This window comes from Sander vitreus, chromosome 20 (assembly GCF_031162955.1).
Source record: "Sander vitreus isolate 19-12246 chromosome 20, sanVit1, whole genome shotgun sequence".
Classification (NCBI taxonomy): Eukaryota; Metazoa; Chordata; class Actinopteri; order Perciformes; family Percidae; genus Sander; species Sander vitreus.
In genome coordinates, this window is record NC_135874.1 from 6,659,350 (window position 1) to 6,683,830 (window position 24,481).

The window sequence follows — 24,481 nt, forward strand, 5'->3', positions numbered from 1 at the left end:
CCCAGCAGGCACACTCCAGTCAAAATGTAAACAAGCCCAAAGCATACAATATCCCCATTTGAATATTTGTCTCCGGGGGAAGCATGGGAGGTAAATGAAGGGTGTCTACTTCCTGCAGATAAGGGATGGCCACACTGAGATGTTCTAAGAAGTAGAGGAAATTATTTTGACAAGAGAGCAGTACGAACAACTCGATAACCCTTAACTGCATGTTCGCCTGCCCCCAGATTACCACTTGACCGCCAGCTCACTCGTGAGACCGTGATACTATATTTTCCTTTTTTTTGTAATCTTTTCCAACAACCACTGATATGCCCTCGGCTAGTCTGCTTTATCTGGCAGAAGAGTGCTGTGGTTCAGGCTGTAGACAGGACACAACTGGCATCGCTGTTTCCTCAGACAGGAATGACATCATGCGTTTTAGTGGCCAACCATTTATGGTTATTCACCTCACGACAGGTCTACATCCTGTCTTTTTTTAAATACACTGATGTTGTTGTCTTTAAATGTACTTTTACTTTGAAAAATGTACTTGATAACCCCCTATTTCAGTTTCCTGACATATTGTGATATTTATAGTGAGCAAATCCCAAAACCACTGAGGTCATGTTCCCTGTTATATTTCTGGGAATACAAAAATGCACACGGTAGATATTTAAGTCGATTTCAGTATTTTTATATTTAAAGATCATTGAGTAATATTTTTTTTAATTAGTTTTGGCTTCTTTTAAGCTGGCAAAAATAGATAAATAGATAAGGGATTGACAATTTATTCATCAGAATATGTCTGACCGTGTCGAGAGGCTTTCAAACAGCATTTAGCATTCATTTATGTTGCTACATTTTATTTACAGAAAATATAATTGATCAGTTGAATGCATTTCAAATGACAAAATTGACAAATTTATTTTTGTTTTTTGGGGGGTGCATTTGGGGACCTTGTACCTCAGTATGTCTAAAATCCTGGCTATGTCCCTAGTGGACATGAGTTTATAAACACTCTGTTGCTGACTTGATGCAGAACATGACAAGTAGCCAAAGTCAGAGAGGAGTTCCAGGAAATTCTCCAGACTTTATATACCATGAAGTGTACACACGAGAAACTGAAGAACCACTTATGGGGGAAAGTGTTCCAAGACACTTAAATAAATGCTTCTTTTTTTTTTAAAGTTCTAATCACTACCTAGAAAAACAGCTTAAACTACAGCTGAGATTGAAAGTTATTCCTGAACTTGGAAATAGTAGTTAACAAAACAAGGTCCATTTAGTTCTGGAGGTTTGGATTACATCACTGAGCAGATGGAGTTTGTCCAGTTTCGTAGATTATTGTAGATGCTTACATTTCCATTTCCTTGTGGTGACACTGTTTTGTGTCGTGTTTCCAATAGGGGTGGGAATCTCTTGGCACCTCACGATTCCATTCCGATTCAGAGGCCAACAATTCGATTCTAAACCGATTATCGAAATGCTAAACTATTTTTTTATGTACATTTCCATGCGTGATTTAAAAAAATATACATATAAGTCTGAGTTTGCTAATCACTTCCTAGACAAATCAATCAAAATGTATTTATATAGCACTTTACAGCAACCAACAGGTATCCAAAGTGCTTAACATCAGAAACCAGGAGTAAAAACACAAAGCTTAGATTTTGACATCTATTTGTCACACACAAGTTTGAATGAAATGTTTTATCTAGTGAGGTTTTTGTTTTGTAGTCAGTCCATGATTAAGCCTTAAACATGCTGTGAAAGTCACCTTCTCTCACGCTAATCTTCCATGTCAGAGGCTCAGCCATGTTTAAAGGTGGAGAATTGGCTTCTTAGAACATGGAACATGAGGTGGTCAGATGTCACGTGATAAAGTAGATAAACAGCCTATATGTGTTTGGCCTAATTATTTTATGTATGTCTTATTAGATCATGTGTATATATACCAAATTTAATTTCTTTTCCTTTTGGCCATTTTGGTGTGGTTTTTTGTTTTCCTGCACTCTAGCCTAAACTCTAAGTTGTTTGTCCATTATCCCATCCTCTTTCAGTCACTCGGTTTAATGATTTGTACTTGTCTGGAGACTTAAATAAAAAGCCACACTATTTATTTAATCGATTATTGACTTATCAGAATCGCGATGCATCTAAGAATCGATTATTTTTCCCACCCCTAGTTTCCAAGTCAAGTATGAACTTTCAATCTCAACCTTTAAGCCAACATGTCCTCAGAGTGCTCAGAAAGATGGAAATGGAACCTCTACTAAATGGGACATTGTGGTGAGCTTGTTTTGTAATCTGATTTAAATACATTTTTACAGTGGCCTGAAACTTTGGCACTAAATGTTCCAAACTAAAAGTTTTTTTTATATCAGAGGTAGACATGAACTATTTGTGATATCTCAATTATCATTTTAATTCTCAGTGATATGTTTTATTCAGAGTGGCAGCCTGCTATAGTAATAACTGATTTAACTATTCTCTTAATGAAAACAAAGATTAGCTTTTAGTTGAGTCAATAAAATATTCTATTCTGGCCAGCATTGGTTAGGGAAGGTCACGACCAGCCGAACAGATTTCTTTCACAGGAGAGTTGAAGCTGGGTTGCCATGGTAACTCTGTTGGCAATAAGTAGTTAAGGACTCAGATATACAGCAAAATAACTAATTCCCCCTTCATTTCAGACAGACGTGTGTCAGAAAAAGTCAATATTTCAGACTCTGTTGTGAATCAGGGAAGCCTTAGGAAGAAGCTGTGCTGTTGTCACTGGAGAACAAATTATTCTTTAATTGCAAGAAAACAAAAGCGAGCGCTGGCTTGTAATGGTACCCAGGGGCTGGATAAATGGGACAAAAAACAATTGCTGGAGACACTGAAAGCATCATTTCAATGCACAGCTTAAACAACTGGTGCTCCTTAAGATTTCACACAGACACAGTCAATTCTTCAGACACCCTGAAGCAGTCTCAACCAAGAATCACTTAAAAAAAATTATAATAATAATAAGCCCAATTAGATTTACGCTCAGTATGAAACCGTAGAAATGAAAAAAAATGCTGCAAAGCTTTTGTCCTCCATAAGACAGACATTCTTCTTTTGCTATGGTTGGAGGAGTCTCAAATCCTGGGTGGAGCTCTCTGCCACAACCAGAGCATGAGAAACAAACACTGACGCTGCAGGAAAATAAATGTGTTTCACTTCAAAATGGCATTAGCTATCAACAATATTTAACTTGTGTTTATATTTTACATCTTTTATTGTCATCCCTGGTTTGACCAAAAAGAAGGATGACATTGTCCAATTCATTTGTTCGTAAACAACAAAAATTAACAGCACTTTCTTTTTCCTTTTCTTTTTTTAAGTTCCTTAATGAGTTCATATGACATGTCACGCGACGTACAAGACGCAAAATGAAAAAGCTGAGTTGTAGAAACCCATAGAAAACCCACTTCCTAAATTAAGTCGGTTAACAAACGATTTCTTTCCGAGATGAGAAAGAGTTATCGTTATGTTTTTAACTTCTTCTCTGAGGGCGAGGAGCCTGACTCGCCCTCCTCTGATCCCACGTGAGTCCGCTTCAGAGCGCTCTGTGCCGGGCCTTTTTCTCTCTGCGGTCGGGTGTCTTCGGGTGTAACGCCGGGCTCTTCCTCCGATTCTGAGGAGACGTGGAGGCTCTCTCTCACGTAAGGTGCTACAGTCCGGTGTCGCCCGTTCACCCCGGGGCTACGTCGGCTCGGAGAGTTACTGTCTAAAGCCGCCGAGCTGCTACAAGCCTCTCCGCTATCAGAGCTGTCCAAAGCAGCGCTTTCTTCAGTCTTGCGTCCGTCCAGCGAGCGCTGAGACGCGGCTGGATGTCTTTCCAGCTCCGTCTTGTCACTCCCTTCCTCGTTCCCTTGGCTCTCGGAGGACATGACTGGACTCAGACAGACAAAGTCCGAAGGGCTCAGACATTTGTCCTCGTCTTTGGCATGGCAGGCGCTGGGCTTGAGTTGGAGAGAGTTTTGGACCTCGCCAGACGATGAAGACATGTCTTCGATTGATATCGATGGGTAACTGCAGGAGTCGACGGCCGAAAACAGAGTCTGCACGGACTCGGGTCGATCCCCGGCTCTGGAGACAACGTGTGTGCGCCGCCGCCTCATGACGTTGCGCCGCCTCACCGCGCTACGCCGCTCTTCGTCGTCGCTGCTGGAGCTGGAAGTGGAAGTGGAGGAGCTGGAGGCTCCGGCGGGCAGTGAAGGAGAAGAGGGGGGGCTGGACAGCGTGGAGTTGTCCCTAGGGCTCGGCGAGCGAGGCCGGGGCATGGGGTCCAGCCAAAACTCGCTCGAGTCTGAGTCCTCGTTTACGAGGAAGCCGGACTGATGCCGCTGGTGCCTGCTCCGTCTCCTCGGCCACTCCTCTGCCTCCGCTGCTGCTCGCTCCTCCCCTCCGGAGGCGTCGGGTCTGGCCAGAGAGGACGATGACGAGTTGTCCGAGTCGCTGTGGTGAGCGGCTGCAGGGACGGCGGCCGGAGGTGTGGGCGTGGCCCTGGTGGCGCGGCGTCCCCGGGCGTGGAGCTGCATGATGGCCTCCTCGCTCAGGTCGCTGTCAGAGTCGGAGCTCCAGCCTTCGATCTCTCGACGCACCAGCGAGTCGAAGAACGCCATCATGCGCGGGTCCTCCTGGATGGACTGGCTGACATAGTCGTGGGACAGGCCGCTGCCGCTGTTCAGCACCAGGCTGATGTACTCCTCGTGGGTGTAGAGGCTGCGGGACTTGTCCTCCACGCGGCCCTCCAGGTCACCTAGACTCTCGGGCTGCTGGTAGGGACTCCACACCTGAGACGGACGGAGAAACAGATGGGGAGGAGTAATGGACAGAGATGTGGATGGAGGAATGAAGTCACGAGGACGGGATGATTAAAGGGAGAGGATGGAGACAAAGAAAAATGATTTAAAGTTGGACAGAGAAGAAGGCAGAATGAATGGAGAAAAAGTGACCCCTATTTTCCACCGGGTGCGTCGGCGCGGGGCGTCCCAGAAGCATGCGTGATGCGGATCTCCGCTAAAGATATGCGCCAGGTCCAGTCAATTTACCTAAAGACACTCCCCCCCCCAATATCGTACATGTCTCCTCTACAACACCATGGACGACAAGTTTCATCTTGGACGTGGAAAAACATAATACGACACCACAGATCCTTTTTTATAAAGGACAATGCCAGAAAAGAGAAGGCATGCATGGAGTTTTACTGCAGGAGCGCTTGGAGTGGAAGGTAGATACTAGCTTATTAAACTTCTAGAGTACTTATAGAGATGATCAAATCTGCGAGTCGGGCAGGCAAGACGCTCCGCTTCTGAGACGCTCCCGGTTTGGTATGGCGCTAGGTCTGCACAATTAATCGCAATTTTATCAAAATCGCAATATGAACTAGTGCAATATCCAAATTGCAGGGGGGCCCAATATTTGTTAAAGGCAAAATATGTGTCAAACCATTCTAAAATAAAGTATTGTGGTGCTGCAGAGATGTCCCGGCCTACAAATCCTATCCTACAGAGAAAATCTTTGTTTGGTACAGATCCTCGCATAAATCACACTATAGTCATTTTTTATTCCTTACATATATATATACACATATATATATATATATACATACATATATATATATATATATATATATATATATATATATATATATATATATATATATAACTATATATATATATATATACATATACATATACATATACATATACATACATATATATATATATATATATATATATATATATATATACATACATATATATATATATATATATATACATATACATATATATATATATACACATATATATATATATACACATATATATATATATACATATATCATATATATATATACACATATATACATATACATATATATATACATATATATATATATACATATATATATATATATATATACATACATATATATACATATATATACATATACACGATATATATTGTATATATATACGTATATATATACATATATATATACATATATATATATATATATACATACATATATATACATATATATACATATATATATATAAGTATATATACATATATATATCTTGATATATATACATATATATAATATATATACATATATATACACATATATATACACATATATACATATATATACACATATATATATATACACATATATATATATATACACATATATACACATATATATACACATATATATACACATATATATACACATACATATATATATACATACATATATATATATATACACATATATATACATATATATATATATACACACATATATATATATATATACATATATATATAATTTTTTTTTTTATATATATTTTTCAATGAAAAGGAGAATAATGATACAAAAATGATCATTCCCTCCAATATCGTGAATCATATCGCAATATCAGTCAAAAGAACCGCAATGAGATATTTTCCTCATATCGTGTGGTCCCTATATGGCGCGTGGCGGAGGATGGAACAAAACCTCGGCGCAGCCGGAACACAGCACAGACGGGCCCGGTGGAAAGTCCGGGGTGAAGTGGAGAGTCCAAGGTCAGTTTGACAGATTTTATTTATAGCCTCTTTTTACAGAACACCTGGACCTGTATCACCTTTCACTCTGTACAGTAAAATGTACAGAACAGAGCGATTGTGTTACTGTACTGACAAAGAGGAAGCTGAATCTTTCTCACCCTTGTGCAAATGCTTCCGTGTGAACGGTTTCTCCTTGTACTATATGGATTTTAAGAGTGTTTGCAAGGACCAGTTAAAATAATCTGAGTAGGAAATAACATCGTCTGATTACCTTAACCTGATAAAGGTCTCAGTCGGACGAGTAATTCTATTCAAGTTAAGATGGAGAGAGAATGAGGAAGCATTTTAGACACCTCTAATTCAACTGTAATTACCAACAATTTTACTGTAGTTTTGGGACAAAATTGGCAATCCAGTTGCTTACTGACAAATGCAACTTCATGTGACAAAATATATATTTGCACAGACATAAACCATGATATCAAAGGGACAGGACGCCGATACAACCCGTGTGACGTATCGTGTTAGGTGCGTCGAGTCGTTAATCATGTTAAGGTGCTCTTATTTTATTACATGCACTTATTTTCAGCGACAAAACTTAAGGAACTGAAGGGACTAATTCAATATTTATACACACACAATGTAGGGGAGTGGACAGCTCACTGATGGATCCTGTAAAGGATAAGAAAACGGCATGTGTTCTCGGGGTGCAACGGTGCATCGTGAATCAATTAAAAATCAATATAAATGTGTAAAGATTACAAGCAGTGGATATAAAAATTGTTTTTAAATGAATCGCGATGCAAGTTTTAAACGGCCTGGGGCGTGACCTACTTTAGATTTCACTTGTTTGACTTCAGAGATCACTGCGTCTTCTTAGTTTATTTATTTGAATTTCTATTTATTTAGTTATTTTGATGTGGGATTTGTTTTGAGAATCTAATTATTATTATTTATTTTTTTTTTACTTAATTTTTGTTATTTAGGATAAAATACAATTTCAGTTGCACTTTGATAGGCGGACACATCTGTTGTTTATATAAATAAAGGAATGTTTTTCAGTCATTTGTCTGCAGCTCATTCTGTTTAAAAAAAAAATAAAAAATTGTGAGAAATTCGTATTGTGAACATAAAAATAAATCGTGAATCATATTGAATAGGGAGTTGAGTGTATGGTTACATCCTAAGGGCCCTATCTCTGCACCCGGCGCAGCGCAGCGCAAAGCCGACACTAGACTGTCTTTGCTAGTTTCAGACCGACGCAGTTGTCAATTTGCCGTCCAGCGCCCGCGTCGTTTAAATAGCAAATGGACCTGCGCCCATCTTTGCGCCCATGGGCGTGCTGGTCTTACAGGGAGGTGTGTTCAGGTGCATTCTGAGCGTATTGCTATCTTGAGGCAGCGGGAAGTGATCGCGCCATTGACCGACAAAAACCTGGTCTAAAGTCAATAGCGCAGCATTTCACTGTTATTTTAACAGAGCATTACTAAAATGCGCCTAGGCTTATGCACAGCGCGCGCGCACTATGCTTGTTACACACACAGGGAAGCGCAGCAGAACACGAACACACGCAAAAGATTACAAATAAAAATATTACGGTGCAAATCCGCCATCATAATAGCAATGCGCCAAGGTCCAAACACGCCTGGCTTTTAAAGGGAATGGGAGATGACGCTCTGATTGGTTTATTGCATCTTACGCCCAAAACACACCTATGAATTAATGAAGACACTAACCCTTTTGAACCACGCGCACGGACCCTTTTTTCCGCCAGTAGCAAAAGTGGATTTGGACACGCCTTAAACGCACCTGCGCCAGGCGCTTCACGCCGTGAGCTTAGATCGTTAAAATAGGGCCCTTAATGTGTTGTGTTTCTATGAACAGAAAAATTACTGACTGTTTTAACTGAGTCAGTCAAATATCAGTGAGACATTCAGCCATCTTCAAATGCTGCCTGGTTTATTCATAAATGTCAGCAGCAGGACAAAACAGTGACTCAGAAGTACAGCACATGCAGCTGCTGTGTGCCACTGTTACTCCAACAACATCTTAATGTTGTGTATTTGAACTACAAAATATAAAACTGATGTTGCAGCCTAATCAAGGTTAAGCTACAGTGAAAGCGTCGGCAGTCACACTTGATTTACTCTCTTGATAGTCTCTTATGAAGCCTCTGGTTTTTGATCCAGGCCAGAAAGCCTGGCAGTCTATCACAGTCTGGCTCTGATTTCAGGAATACTGTTATCTGTGGAACCATTCATGTCTTCCCATGACCCAGTTTTTTTGAACACTGCCCAACTTCATCTGTTACAGACGACAGTCAATTATAGGGGGAAATCCATCCATTTTCATTCCCCGCTCCACAGAGGGAAGAGCTCCGGCAGTTACTGCGTCGTGTCATTGGAGATCAATGTCTCACTTAAGGGCACGTCTACTGTCTGAACATCCGAGGACACGGACTCAAATTTAGTCCGCCCACTTAGAGAACAATTTCTCCAACCTTTGCATCATCCTGATACCCTGGAAATCCAGAGTTTTTGCACAATTTGAATTTGCTCAGCGAGTCACTCTGGCATTCAGTAATGATGCTCATTTACTATGCCCTAGTAGCCGAGCTGCACCAATCACATCGGTGTATCGGATATTGGCGGGCCCGAGGCGAGCTAAACAGGTGACGACAGCGCTGCGACGTCAAAGTCATTAGTAAACATTGCAAGATGGCTACGGATGAACACCAGTTGTTTGTAGAGGCTTTGGCCGCTACAATGAACGAGTTAGACTTGGCTTTTTATCTAAAAGAGGAACAGAAGACGCTCGAATCGTTCCTTTGCGAGAAGAACGTTCTTGCTGTTTTGCCGACCGGATACAGCGAGAGTTTAATCTACCAGTTAGCTCTGCTGGTAGCTAAGCGTATGGGGCTCTGGATACGTCACCCCGTCTATTGTTGTGATTGGTCGTAGTGTTATCCAATTGCGTGGAGTGAGATTTTCAAATGCATGCTTGGTGCCGACCCTCGAGTTGGGCCATTTTCATTACTCAATGCCAGACCCTTAATCTTTCCGATTTGGGTCTGGATTTCCAGGCTATCATCCTGACACTACAGTGGATAGAAAATACACTTCTCTGTAACTCGCCTCTAAAAAAGAAAGAAAGAAAAAAAATTAAAAAAACATACGTCTTAGGCCATGTGTGAACTTGGTGTCTTTTTTTGAAGCTGCCAGCGTCTGTTTTACAATATAATCCTATGGGGTAAACCGTGTTTTAAAAAAAATCCTGAGCCCACTGCCGACGGTTTTTTTCTGCAGCTCAGAGAGCCTTTTTTAAGTTAAAAAAAAGTTCAACTTTTCTGAAAAAAGTGCAACGCTTTTTTGACAGCTGACCAATGACAAGCGGAGAAGCGAGACCCGCCGTTTCCATAACAACACGAAAAAAATGGAGAAGGTGCCGATAGATGGACTGACGGTTGTTATTAGTCAGTAGTAGCACCACTCCCTCTCTCTGTTCGTTCTCTAGATCGCTCGACCGATTTGTTTCATCTAGCACCGCTCCACATAGCACTCTTGGATACTATAGGAATAGCTGTTGTTATAGCAACCAAGGACGCTCTCGGCTGCTTTTTGGAACCAAAACGCTTTCTTTTTTTTTTTAACTCCAAAAGCGCCCTAGTCAACTTTTTCTTGTTAAAAAAAAATTAAAAAAGACAGCAAGTGTGACCGTGGCCTGAGCCTTCTTTCTTCAAAACACAGCAGCGAGATTCAGTGACCAACCTTGATGACTTTCTCCACGCCGGAGGAGCAGATCATGTAGGTGTGAGGGTTGAAGCGAACCTGGTTCACTATGGAGCGGTGACCCTTCAGGACCATGAAAGCCCCGTTTACCACACGACCAGCTCCTCCTAGAAGAAAGAGCATGATGGGAGTTTGTTTAATGTGGTACTAGCAGACACAACACATGAGCTCAGAGTCACAGAGATACAAGTCAGCGTCAAGGATTCATTCAAAACAAAAAGACATCCAGCCGTACAAGGATGATTATTCGCCCCGCTTCAGAACAAAAATACAGACGTGAAATATGGCAGTAATGTCATCCTCAGAATATGCTATTAGTCTGACACCAAATAGGCCCAGTGCACATATTTTCAGTGTGAGTAACTCCGGGGAAAATAAAAAAAATCCATTAATGTGTCAGAGCTACAAACGACCGCATTCTTGGATTGTTTCAGTTTTGGGATTTTCCTCCCAAAATAATTCGATTTGAGGCGTGTTTACTGTAAGCCCACTGCATGTGGAGCAGTTCTTTTTTCTTTTTTTTTTTCTTTTTTTACTTTTCAGCTTTTACCTTTGCTTTTTTAGTTAGTTTGGACTGGTGAAAACATTTAAACTCAAACCGAACTAAGACAAAAAGAGACAAACTGTTGACATGGGATATCCGATAGTTACTCAAGGCTGGAAAGTATATTGTGACCAAATGAATGAACTGAGGGGCAAACCAGTCTGGCCTGAGCCTCATTGGCTAAAGAGCACATCACATCATTCTTTCTGGGGCGGAAACCTACAGCGACTGGAGGCCAATCATGTTTGTTTTGCCTACCCCGACGCCACAGAAATCTTTAACCTTGCAGCAGTCACCGGAAGTTTGTCCTGAAAACTTTCTCTGATAAACAGTGTCAACTTAAACAAACCAAAAACACAAAAGAAAACAAACTATTTAGAGTAGATGGAAGAAAATTAAAAATCTCACCATGGGAACTAGCTGATTCAATCTTTGTGTCGTGATTTTGCGCCGATTTTTTTTTTTAAATCGATTCTTTTCCCCACAATCAATATTTTGTATTTTTTTTTTTTTTTAAACCAATGATTCCCCTAAATATTTTCTGTTTATAGGGTACTGCTGACGCTACCTCATATCCATTTCCAGCCAAACAGAGCGAAAGCAGAAAATGCAGATGTTAGGTGCTTCTTTACAAATGAAATAAATGACATGTGTTGTGCACATTTCTTTTTAGAAAACAATTAGTTTTTTGGAAATGAAGGAAAAGAAAATCGCAATACTGTCGATTCGCAAATAGTTCTAGAAACGCAATAAATGAAATCACAACACAAATCCCATGTATCGTGAAAGAATCAAATGGGGAATAAAGCAAATCGTCCCAGCCCTAATACATATGCAGTCAGTGCAAGCAGAATATGTAACTCACCTTCTTCTGGGTCCTTTGGGATTTTCCACATGTAGAGATTGAAGTCATCGGACCCAGACAAGATGTACTGAGGGGAGGAAAAAAAACAAAAAAGAGGGATGTTTAGAGATTACACACACACACACACACACACACACACACACGGATGTTTAGAGATTTAACAGAGACACACACAGAGACACACACACACAGGGGGGCTTAATAATATATGGCCCAAAAGCACTGGATCTTATCGCAGCGCTTGGTCTCATAATGTGGATCAAACACGCTCTTGACATGTGATGACAGTCTGACCCCAACACGGCTCCTGCTCCTCGTATGAACTGTTCTGAGACTTTGTAAACAGATGGTTCCCCTTAAAGCTGTCGCTTCAGGTAAGTTTGGACAGAGCCAGAGTGAGGGGATAGGCTTGGTTCTTATGCATACATCCATCTATCTTAATGCGACATGTAGAGAAAGCAGGGCTAGAAGCTGACTTTTTTGCACCGACTAATATCTGAAGTACCAGGTTCAAATCCTGGCAGGAGTGTCCGACTGTACAATGCTGTCTTGGCAAAAGCAAACCAACTTCATAAGCATCCACACCAGAATGACTTCCGTCTTAAAAATATTGTCCACTTTTCTTTCCTCCTTTATTTATGCTCTCTTTCTTTTAGCACATTTCTATTCAATTGAAGTGTCTGTCTAGCTTTGTTTTACTATCCGGAGGCATATTATTGTTAAATTATTTACATTTGATTTTAGGCTATGTCCTGTGCTGCTGGATTTCTGTCAAGTTGTGAATTCTTCTGCCTCTTTATCTGCCAATGATTGTGTATTTTCAAGGACTTGCTCGAGTGACTGTATTACTTTTTGGTGGAAAATAACATTTCTTTTAAGTGTCTTTATCTAAAATGAGCCAACATAAAATGCTCTGCAGTGACGAAAAATCATATTATTACACTTCGCCAAGATTCGGTTTGTTTGTCAGCAGGATTACGGAAAGACTACATGCCTGATTGCCATGAAACTCAGTGGAAGGGTGTAGCATGAGCCAAGGAAGAACCCATTACATTTTGGAGCGGGTACGAATCACGGGGCGGATACACTAATTCTTTTTTTTTACTTTTGTTAACATTGCGAGATAGGGCACGGCCTTGGCGGAGATATGCACTCTCTGAGTACCCTTCTGGTTGGAACTCAAGAGAACTGTAGCTCCAGGGCACATGAACACACTCTGAACACAACACCTGTGTGCGCCGCCTCCAGTTCCCAGAGGACATGTCAAGCAGGAATGTCACACCCATAACTCCCTCCTCCTTTCCTTTCCATCATTTTTGTGTGGTTAGTTGTCACCCTGCACCTCTGCTTTCACATCATTCTGAGAAAATCCTCTGCTGTCTGTGGTTCTGGGTCTACATGAGGAAGTTTCTGAAAACGGTTGCTGTGAAAGCAATCAGGGAATAAAGCTCTTACTTAAGCAATGCTCACATGTTAGTTTCTTTTGCCACCTCTTCTCTTTTCCTCTAAACTGTGCTGTACTTACTAACATAGACATCCTTTGTTTACACTCCATGAAATATTTGCCGTAAAGCTTCTAAAGTTTACTTTTTGGTTTAAGAAATTCTCCAGTTTTCTCACACTGAAAGTACGGCTCCCAGTGGCTCTCACAGCCCTCCAAAATACCACTTAGCCCATAAGTCCACACGCAGTAGAAGGGGGTGATATGACTCAAATTGTCACTGTGTGAGTACATTTTTTAGTACATCTTCTGGAATTCATCAAATGATAAAATACTTGGAAAATCATCAAATGATAAAATACTACTAGAAAGAAAATCCAGTATTGCCACAAAACAGTCCTGATCAATGATCATTGTCTTACAATATTGCACACAATGGTCCAATACAACCAGACATATCAAAGAAATAGCTACCATGGTTTAGAGCAGTGGTTCTCAAACTGTTTTCAATTAAAAAAAGAAAATCCATGTACCCCCTGTGCAGAACAAAACATTTTTGGTAGAATAAAATGCCTAAAGAGGCACAATACAGCACTGCATAAGTGTCTGATTTACTAAACAACATTATAACTGAAAAACACTTAAATGCTACATTTGAAATGTTAAGAATCACTAAATTCATTCATTATTATAGTGTTTAATTATTTTAGGAATTATGTATGACTCTGCAGTACTCCCATTTGAGAAACACTGCTATAGACAATATAGCAATATCTCTGGTTGACAGATTTATATCATGGAACAGTATATACTGTATGGTTTGTATGGTCATATACATATGGCCACGTATGGCTAAACTCTACAAAGCATTGGAGTTTTCTGGCCCCTAGTGGTTCAAATTGTTTTATTTTTAGTTTATAATTAGTCTATAATGAGAATTTTAAAAAGTGGTTATTAATACTAGTTATACCAGGCTGAAAAGCAGTGGTTCACTGGCCTCTCTGATTAAGAGTTTTAAGTCTGTTGCACCTCTGAGCTCTGAAATGTGCTCTGTCGCATCAACAACTACCAGTGATGTCACAGTCTACTGACATATCATGGTGAGAAGTTAAACCACTGGCAGTCGGCAAAAACAAGACTTTCAAAGGATGTTACAGTGTACTTTGGATGATCTGTCCAACGGATCATTTTGTATACGTCTTCAAGGATTCAGCACCCATATTAGCATGTTGGACTATTGATTGACTGTTGTTATCAAATCCAAATGATCCCAATAACTGTTAGTGTTGTTCTGATACCGGTTTCAGAGATGCCTGCGATACTGCCTATATATTGGTATCGACGAGTAGGCGAGTCTATGCACGTTCCTATAGAGCTAGGCAATATGGAAATAATCAAATATCACAATATTTTTTAACAAATACATCCATGTCGATGTTGCGGCGATATTGTAGGGTTGACTGTTGGTGCTTTCATAAAATATTTACACAATGAGAGTTTTGATGAATAATCACCAATAATGTGGATATAATGACTAAGTGGGTAAAGGCAAATAATAAAACGTCTCGAACAGTCTGGTAAGTTCAGAAAATGACATCACTTTACTGTAACGCAGCCTTTAAAACCAGAAAAGACAACACTTCTGTCATATCATGATATTACGATATCCAAAATTTAAGACGATATCTAGCCTCATATATCCCAGCCCTAATTAGCACCGAAAAAATAGAATAAAAGTAGGTTATTTATGTTCTTTTTCTGTTATGACTGACTGTCAAACTAGATAATAAAAGACAGTTCTATGGCTTTTATTCTCTGTATGCATATGTTCATGTTTCACAAAGGGTTTAACCTGAGACAGGCCATACAACAATCAAATCACACTGGAATCGCAAGTTCAGGAAATCAGAAATCGGTATCGAGAGGGGAAAAATAGTATCAGAACTTCTCTAATAACTACACCCTGAAGTTTCATCCTTGGTTACATTAGTACTCAACACAGGAGTAACCAGGTAAACGTATACTATTAAATATCAGTTGAGAAACATAAAAAATGGTGAGTATTCATCATAAAGTCAGACATAATTATATACATATAAAGACTTAATTTAGAATAATAATAATATTAATAATAATAATAATAATAATAATGATTAGTCATTTACTGTATATGATCAAAACCTGAGCTGCTGCTTGGGCCTTTAACATTGTACATGTACTGAGAGCCACATACACAGGGCATGAGGGATACTACATCGTTCGAGCTGCAACGATTAGTTGACTAATCGATTAGTCGATCGGCAGAAAAATAATCGATTAATCGTTAAACTCATTTTTCCAAGCAAAAATGCTGTTTCAGCTTTTCAAATATGGAGAAGACATCACCTTGGACTTTGAGATGCTGGGATAGACATCTTACACTATTTTCTAACAATTTAAAGACCAAACTACACTTAAAACAAGAAATCACATCTGATCAATCAGAAATCAATGGGCTTACTTAAAAGCGTGGCAACAGGTGAGCAGATTCAAAATCAGCGACCTTCTTGTACAGTTTTGACTTGATTCTGTAACCGTTAAACTACCCCCCCCCCCCCCCTTCCCTCACGTAGAGGATCACTTTTTAAGTCTCCAGGAGCTCCACTGACACCCGAGCATAATGTTAACATAATAGACATGGCTGCAGGCTGATGTCATGTCTGAGGAGGACCAACGGGAGGCCATTGGCTGATACAGCAGCTTCTAGTGTTCCTCCAACACCAAGAAAAGTCCTAATCTCACACAAGGAACTCATACATTCTATTTTTATTTGTATTCGTCCCACATGTTTCCAATATTCTCCTTAGATTTTAAGCAACCACGTCAGATAAAACTATGTCTCCACGGTTTGTTTTCTTCTATCAGGAGCAAAATGACACTCTTGAGAGCAATATACTACATGTTAGACATTGCTTTTATGGCTGCACATGTGCATGAAATGGGAACATTTCAGACATACAGTATATTTATATTCATTAGGGCCGGCGATTCAAAATTTAAATCGCAAGAGTGTCCTAGTTAACTCATGATTAGTCGCACATTTTATCTGTTTTAAATGTACTTTAAAAAGGGTTTTTTAAAGTGGTATTTGAGACTCGACTACTCCGTTGGTAACTCAGTTCACATCGAACTGCGCCACAGGCCAGAGGGGGGGAGACGTCAGCGCTGTTCAGTGTTTAACTGAGTATGTGGACTGCATGCATGGGAATTAATTACAATGGGAATATATTTGAATATATTTAAAAGTCGCTAAGAGGGTCTAAAAAGTCGCTAAATCTAGCGGAAAAAGTCGGCAAGTTGGCAACGCTGTCCACAACGTTACTGCCGCAGCTTCCTGATTTCCCAAACTACAGAGCGACATCACAGAACCTGCGTTTATACAATTCCTGTATGTACTGTAGGTGGTTGGTTGTTTGCATACATTGGTTTACTGACTAGAATTGGAAATAGATGCCTTCAAATTCTGTTTGCCTTGTTTTTGAAGATTTTGTCCAACCGTATATATAATTTTACTTTACCAACGCTAAACTAATGCCCGTTTGGAGAGTGTTCAGAAAGGGCCGATTACTTGGTTCCCAGTATCTTTTTTTCCACAATCTTATCTAACTATAAGCGTGGTTTAATCAGTCGCGGCTCAGCTGCGGCTCATCTAGAGATTCCGCGTTTTTGTCTAGCCCTCACACATCCAGGTAGTGATGTGGCCCGGGCGGGGGTAGGGGAAGACTCATGAATATTGGGAGGGAACTCATCCCTGAATGGCTTGTACTTCTTGCCTGCTCCGGTTGGGTTGATTAGGTTTAGGCAAGAGGAGTGGGATAGGTTATGGTTAGGGTAAGAATGTCAGGGCGAGCCAATCAGGGATGGGTTCCCTAATGAATATTCATAAGTCTTCCCCTACCACCTTGCAAAAAAGCCGTGGGAACCGCAATCAGTGAGCCTTCTAGTTCTAGGGCTGCAGCAAGTCACCGCCCCCGCTGCTGTACTATGCATGTGTGGGGACACACGCACAGAGATATCCCGATTTATAGATAGATTAACTAAATTCCTATAATCTCTACTTGTAATTATGACAGCTTTAGGTCAGGATTGGTATGATGTGATGACCCCACCTGGTCTTTGTCCCCGGCGAAGCAGCAGCTTTTCATGGTGCAGGAGTTGAAGTAGCCCTGGTTGTCGAACTGGAAGCTGGGCAGGCGGGAGTGCAGCTCGTAGAGGACGGGCGGCAGGCGGCGGCGCAGTGCCAGCAGCTGGGTGCCCGTGCTGTTGAAGCGAACGCTCATGGCGCTCTGCAGGGACATGCTGCCTCCATAACGCAGCAGTGAGCTGAGAGGACAGAAGGGAGGAAAACAGTAGAGGTTATCAGGTAAAACTTGTATGCACCAATTCTCGTTTTTGTGGTTTTTAAATCTGCCTCAATCACAAAGTGAGACTTCAGAAGAGATGAGCATCCCAAATCCAAACAAGTTAATCCCTAATACAGTTGAGCTTGTTATTAAATCCATATTATTGCAAAGGATTGTGAACTGAATTATCATTAAGTCTTTTTATTAGTGGGAATTATTTATTTGATGTTTAAATTCCATGTTCGTATTTTGAAAGTTGTGTACATTAAGACATTTTTTTACTACACGTGTCCGGTTAACAAGATACCTTATTTTCAAGTGGAACAAAAAACATAAAGGTTTAAAAGTATTCTAAACTTCGCTAGAGAGGGACAAAAACCTTTGATGACCACATGGCATAAAAGAAGAATGATAGGTTCGATAATTCCAAATTTTCCTTGAGAGGAGCTATGTGGTACATGTACACAACGTGTACACGTAGAGAGACTTGTCAATACTTAATTAAAATGCAACAGGTATTTCTTTAAATACACTTCTTCAACCGGACGCTATTTTTAAACTGAATAGTGAGATGAGGGAATTTCTAACTGTAAACATGGCCACACTGCAGAGAGGCAGAGGCAACAGTGGAGGAAGAGAAATGACTCTTAGTAGTGCTTGCTTTCACTGGACGTCTCATCTTTTGTGTACTAGTAACCAAAACCTAACCAAACCTGAGGATGTGAAGACACACACTCCCCCGAGTTGTTTTCACAGTCACGTATTGGTCTAAACATTTGGGTTTCTGCAGTGAGAAGGTTGGCCTCACACAGAGGACCAGCGGTGATAAGTTTAACAGTAAGACAACAGCGCCACCTGGTGGACTCTGTCGATACAAACAACTCATAGACTGTCCAAAATCTAAATGAATGACGACACATTTTTAAATGACCATTAAAATAGTCAGTATAATGGATTTAATAAAACCTTAGTCACACATGACATCTAAGTAACAATGTACCTGAATTCGCAAACATGAATGATACATTAATACAAACTTCGGTAACACTTTACTTGAAGGTATCTACATAAGAGTGACATGACACTGTTTACAACGTTTATGACTTGTTTATGATGTTTATGACACGTTCATGACAGTGTCATGTCGCTCTTATGTAGATACCTTCAAGTAAAGTGTAACCCAAACTTCTAAAGTGAAGATATCGTCGGCGGCATGCATTTATTTGACCTCACAATTGTTTTTGGTTATTTTACTACTTTAAGTGCTTTGTCTGTTTTACTAACTTGAATGATTAGAATGTGGGTCTTTGTTTTCATTACCTCCACTGTGCTTTATTTGCACGTTTGCAATATTTTTCAGTGATGCTGCACTAAACGTTAATTTCCCCAAAGGGTAACAATAGGGTTTAATCTCCTCTTGAAAACTGGGTTGAGACATAGAAACTTTAGAAGGTGAAAGGAAAAATGTCTAACCTGCGCGGCTTACGGATGTCCCATAATCCAACTCCCTCCTTGGAGTTGGCTGTGGCGATCAGCCTGGGCTCCACAGGGTTAAACATCACACTGTGGAAGGCCGAGGGGTAGCTGGCCAGGCAGAATGGCTCTACAGGAAGAGAGAAGGTTTTTTAATGAATTATGATTACAAGATTATTAACACTGACAGTATCGGTCTGTCGGCCCACCACTTTGGTTCAGACTGAAATATCTAGATCACCTTGGCACTAAACGTTGTACTGATATTCATGGTGTCCAGGCGATGTTTCCTGATTACTTTGGGGATCCCCTGACTTTTCAACTAGCACCACCATGACGTTCACATCTGTTGTTTTGAGCTAAATATCTTGACAACTACTTACAATTCACTCTACATATAGAGTAGGTCTCCACACACACACCACACACACACAAAGTCCAACATGTAAATGTGCCAGCTTCAGCCATGCAGGCTAATTTTCATCTGCAGTCCCTAGCAGGTTGATGGGTTAAAACATTAAATAAACTACAACAATACAACACGTAAGCATGAAACAAGAAAACATAGACAAGTCAAATGACACAACCACTATTCCAGATCATGACAGCTGGCAGGTCGACGGAATTATATTTAAAGAGACAGCTCGACTAACAAACAAGCGCGAAACATTTGTGTGTAACTTTCACCTTTTCAAACTGCGAGTGGCGTAACAGACCGACATACAAAGCCTGCTGGCAGACATGGAATACTGATTACTGCTAAATGTATTATTAGGCCAACTTGGTCACAAGGAAGGCTTCAAAAATAGAAGGATGTGGACGTCATGCAAGATGATCCACTGCATTTTTAAAGTTATCAACAAGTCTCACTAAGTCCCGTCATGAGCTACTATACACCCTTTTCAGTTCAACTGAGACCTATAAAATACAATGTGTTAATTACAACCTTATCACTACAACCTTATTATCACTAATGAGAGAGCGATTATGATGTGTTGTCACACAGACGATGAGCAATGTATGGTCGTAATAGGTTATGGTTCGGAAAGTTATCGTCCCTTAAATCATATAGAGGTCAGTAAATGTGTGCAAGGTTGAAATCGCAGGTTGTAAATGCACTGTTTTTTGGTTTACTTTGTGTATTTGGGTTTGAGTTTGAATGTGAAAACACCACCCCAAACAAACTGGACTATCTACCCTACAAAAAGCTCCAGGTTCGGTTAAAATGGACCAAACTGCTCAGATGTGAAAGCAACCTTAGACCACTGTACAGGGTAGTTTTCATGTAAATCAGCTAACTTTACACACACTGCTTTTTTGCCAGACTGAGCAGTGACTTTTTAACGTATTCATTTAGCTTCCAGTGCACGACATTTGAGAGGCTGAGGCCACACTATGTTTATTTATTTATTATACAACCACTTCTTAATCCACTGTAAGCATCACACAACAGCACTATATATTTTTTACACTATGAGAGATCATATCCTACATGTGTGTGAGTTATCCGACTCGTCATTTGCTGGAAAATAAATCCTAGCGGAAACACTGTAGTTATTATTGTTGTCACCAGCCAATGACTTTTACAGGAACATATATGCCTCCTCCACTTACCTGCACTTGGCGGTTCACGGGTGTCCCAGATAAGAACGCGTCCGTCATCAGATGAGCTGGCAAACACGTTGTCATTGACCGGGCTGACAGACAAGCTGTACACGGCGTCGATATGCAGGAACACGTTCAGAGTTTCCCTTCTGTTGGAACAACAATGTGAACTGCCAATTAGTGTGAACGCAAAATACAGTACCTTGCTAACCAAGCTTTCAATGCTGGACCTGAGTATATTAAAAATGACTTGATGCTACAGTAATGAGTATTGTTTGGTTTATCTGACCTACCTCTCCACGTCGTGAAGAATCACCTGTTCGTCATTTCCTGCAAAACAGCAAACAGACAAACAGTGAAGGAATGCACAGGATCAATGATCTGCTGTCATCTTCAGCCTCCATCGTTGTTGAGATGCAAAACTAGCTTGGCCTTCAGGCGTGTTTTAAACTGTGTGGTTAGCCATTTATATATCAACAAAGTCTTGATACACTACACTATTAGAAATGTTCTTTCCTCCCGACTTATTTGCATGGCAGCTTGACGGTGGTCAGTAAGGAGCCTTCACCACATGCCTCCAAAACATAATTCAGCAACTTATACTTTTTTTCTTTTAATGATTAACAGTTTTTTTTATTTTGTTTGAAACAAAACACCAAACATACAGCTAATATACATATATGTATATTAGTATGAGTAATTAAAATGAGGTCCACCTTTACCAGCTGTAACACTCCAATGCATCAATAACTGTTATCGAAAAATATAATATACTTTTTTCTGCCATTCTAAATAATGAGTATTTTTACTTTTAGTATATTTTGCTAAGACAAAGAATTAAGACAAGCTGAAATAATACCCATAATATTCAAGGCAATACAATAAAATAATAACAAATTAGACAACTGTAAACCAAATAAATACACACATATACATATATATATATATATATATATATATATATATATATATATATATATATATATATATATATATAAAAAACAATAAGCACATAGTATACACCTCTCCACAGCACCTGGCTTCTTACTTACTTTCCCCATTTTCTAGTGTAGACATGCAATCTTGCAAAAAGCAACTCATGTTAGAACATTTGGATATTCCCATCCAACAGCATTAATGTGCAATAAAGTAACCCCAACACTTCTGCAAGCACTTAAATGCACCATCAAAGTAGCCATTGTTTAATGATTGATACATGGATTTTCTCTTATATAATCTTTTGCTTTTTGATGATGTAAAAAAACTAAGATATGGTTTCTTTTCGGTCCCATTTGCATTTAAGATTTGTATTTTTAACTTTTATTTCAATACTTGATTTTTCATTCTAAATTAGTTACTTTGCTGCATACTAAATTGCAGTGACGTTTTCTCATTTAAATCAGATCTACCTTTTACCTACATGCCCCCACAGTGAAAAGCCACAAAAACACCGGCACAGGTCAAAGGACAAGGATGAGGAATAAACCTTGTTGTTGTGAAAGAGATCTGAGATAGGTTTGCTTTTCTCTTACCACCAGAGAAGACCTTTTTGTTGGTGCTGTCAAAGGCCAGGCAGAAGATGTTGGACAGGTGCTCGCCCTTCAGTTTCACAGGCTTGGTCCGAGCACTGATGGCCTGTTCCATGTGCCACAGGAGCACCCGGCGGTCATCTCCTCCTGAGGACATGACAACAAGGATTCACAACACCAACTTACAAAAATGCACTTTATAGACCTTTTTCACAGCAGACATTTTGACTTGTCATAGTAGGAAATTGATAACCTTAACGATGGCTCAATTCCATCAAGTGTCCCAGTAAGCTATTTCAGTGAGTCAGCATTCACAATACCAGAGCCTCTCCTAAGTGGAATGCAGCCATCATTAATGGTTTTGAATACACCTGTGCTTTTCCTACTATGACATGTCAACATGTCTGCTGTGAAAAAGGTCTATGGTCTAGGGCAGTTTATTCTAAACTTTTAGATTAAGTTACAACCCCCTGTCGAGAGTTGCATATGTCTTAGAGTTGCAAGCAGTTCAACCAAAGACAGATGTTCCCTTCTCAGATTAGCTTCATTTCCATCATTTTTTAGAGACCTGAAGAGGTGAAACTCTTCAGTAAATCACAACAAACTGGAAAGATTTAGAGCTACAATTGGTTAATTACTTAGTGGATCAACAGAAAATGTATTAGCAACTATTTCGTTAATTGATTAATAGTTGACCATTTAAAAAAAGTTACTGAGTATTTCCATTTTGTGCTACTTTATACTTCTACTCCCCTCCATTTTGGAGGCAAATATTTGACTTTTTACTGCAACACATTTATTTGATAACTTTAGTTAGTAGTTGCAGATTCTGATTAATATTACAAACTATAAACAACAAATAAATCATGATGTATTGTTAAAGGTTAAGTTGGGATAGTGTTACAGCTTTGGATCAAGTTTTTATTTATCTAAGATCATTCACAAGCATTATATAAGTATACATAAATACACACACACACACACACACACACACACACACACACATATATATATATATATACTTTTAGTATATTTTGATGCTAATATGTACATTTCCTTAAGGAACATTTTGAATGTATGACGTTACATTCAAAGTATTTCTACTAGTGATATGTCCACTTTTACTACTAAAAGATCTGAGTACGTCTTCCAAGACTGGTATTAACTTCATAGCTTTGGGTTTAGGACTGTTGATCAGAGCAAAAAGGCCATTTGACTGCATCACCTTAGACTGTGGGAAACCACAATGGACATTTCTTACATCATTTATGGACATTTAATAGAATACATGATCATTGATTATAATAGATTATCGTTTTATCTACGTTAGTTATAATTGCAGCCCTACACAATATATAGTCTGCAAATAAGCTATTTCGCATCAAAGTGGCAGAGCTAATGAGGGGCATCTGAACAATGTCACTTACCTGGTCAAGAGTCCAGCTAATATAACGTTACTTAAATGTAGGAAGTTATAGAACTGCAGTTCTATTGTGCAAAGTAAGACCAAAAACGGCAAGTCTCAGGTTGTTATACTAGGCCAGGTGATGGTTTTTAATCCTCTCAGGACATAAATAGCTTTGTGGTTTCAGGAGGCAGACATGATTAGACCCATCCTAGAGAAATAATGTGCACTTAGAGGCCACAGTGATGAGCTTGTGGACTGTCATATGGGACTGGTCCGGGGCTGCTGCTCTCTGAGCTGCTGGCTGTTTGGTATGGTTTGACGTAAGCGAGCTAGCAGGGTTAGCTAGGCTAACTTAGCAACGGCTAGCCCAGAGGGAGATTCAGCTGACTGCCCGGCTAGTTAGCGTTAGCATGCTACAACAAATTAAAACAGTCTCAGCCAGAGGGAAGAGGGATTTGTCAACTTACCAGACACGAGCCATTCTCCGCCGTTGTTGGAGAACTCAATGGCGTTGACACAGCCAAAGTGTCCAAGCATATCCTTCTTGTAGAGGCTGGTGCACCCGGCCATCCTGCGTCTCTGGAATTCCTCCTTCATGAGCGGCTGCCCAGTCAGCTCTCTGCGGGACAGAAAGCCCACTGAGGAGCGCATACCGCAACCCTTCAGCTCCTTCATTATCACCATGCAAAAATACGCTCTGCCTTTTGTCTTCACCACTGCAGCGTGGACATCTAGCTAGTTGTTGGGTTGATGTGGCTCACAGTTGTTCTTGCTCTGTTTGGTCTACATTATGGTGGAGCCCCGCTGCCTGCCCGCTGGTGTCGACGTTGTTTTGTCCCTCCTCTGTCTTCTCGGCAGTCCCAGCAGCAGCTT

At 40.0% G+C, this 24,481-nt stretch overlaps 1 protein-coding gene across 1 annotated transcript; it reads right to left on the reverse strand.

Moving 5' to 3' along the window:
• Positions 1 to 1,554: 1,554 nt before the first annotated feature.
• dcaf5 (ddb1 and cul4 associated factor 5) lies at positions 1,555 to 24,481 on the reverse strand. The gene is made up of 9 exons (XM_078277328.1): positions 24,076 to 24,481; positions 22,204 to 22,347; positions 20,965 to 21,001; positions 20,681 to 20,820; positions 19,067 to 19,196; positions 17,360 to 17,573; positions 11,771 to 11,837; positions 10,341 to 10,468; positions 1,555 to 4,808 (listed from the first exon to the last, which is right to left on the reverse strand). The coding sequence occupies exons 1-9, from the start codon at positions 24,290 to 24,292 to the stop codon at positions 3,498 to 3,500; spliced, it is 2,388 nt and encodes a 795-aa protein (XP_078133454.1). The 5' UTR covers positions 24,293 to 24,481; the 3' UTR covers positions 1,555 to 3,497.

What these genes read in the sequence shown, in the direction of transcription:
- dcaf5 (XM_078277328.1), bottom strand. Translation starts at nt 24,292, where the DNA reads ATGGTGATAATGAAGGAGCTGAAGGGTTGCGGTATGCGCTCCTCAGTG. An exon ending in ATTCTTCACGACGTGGAGAG is followed by an intron (nt 20,821 to 20,964) that starts GTAGGTCAGATA and finishes TTGTTCCAACAG; the next exon opens with AAGGGAAACTCTGAACGTGT. An exon ending in CCGTGAACCGCCAAGTGCAG is followed by an intron (nt 19,197 to 20,680) that starts GTAAGTGGAGGA and finishes CTCTTCCTGTAG; the next exon opens with AGCCATTCTGCCTGGCCAGC.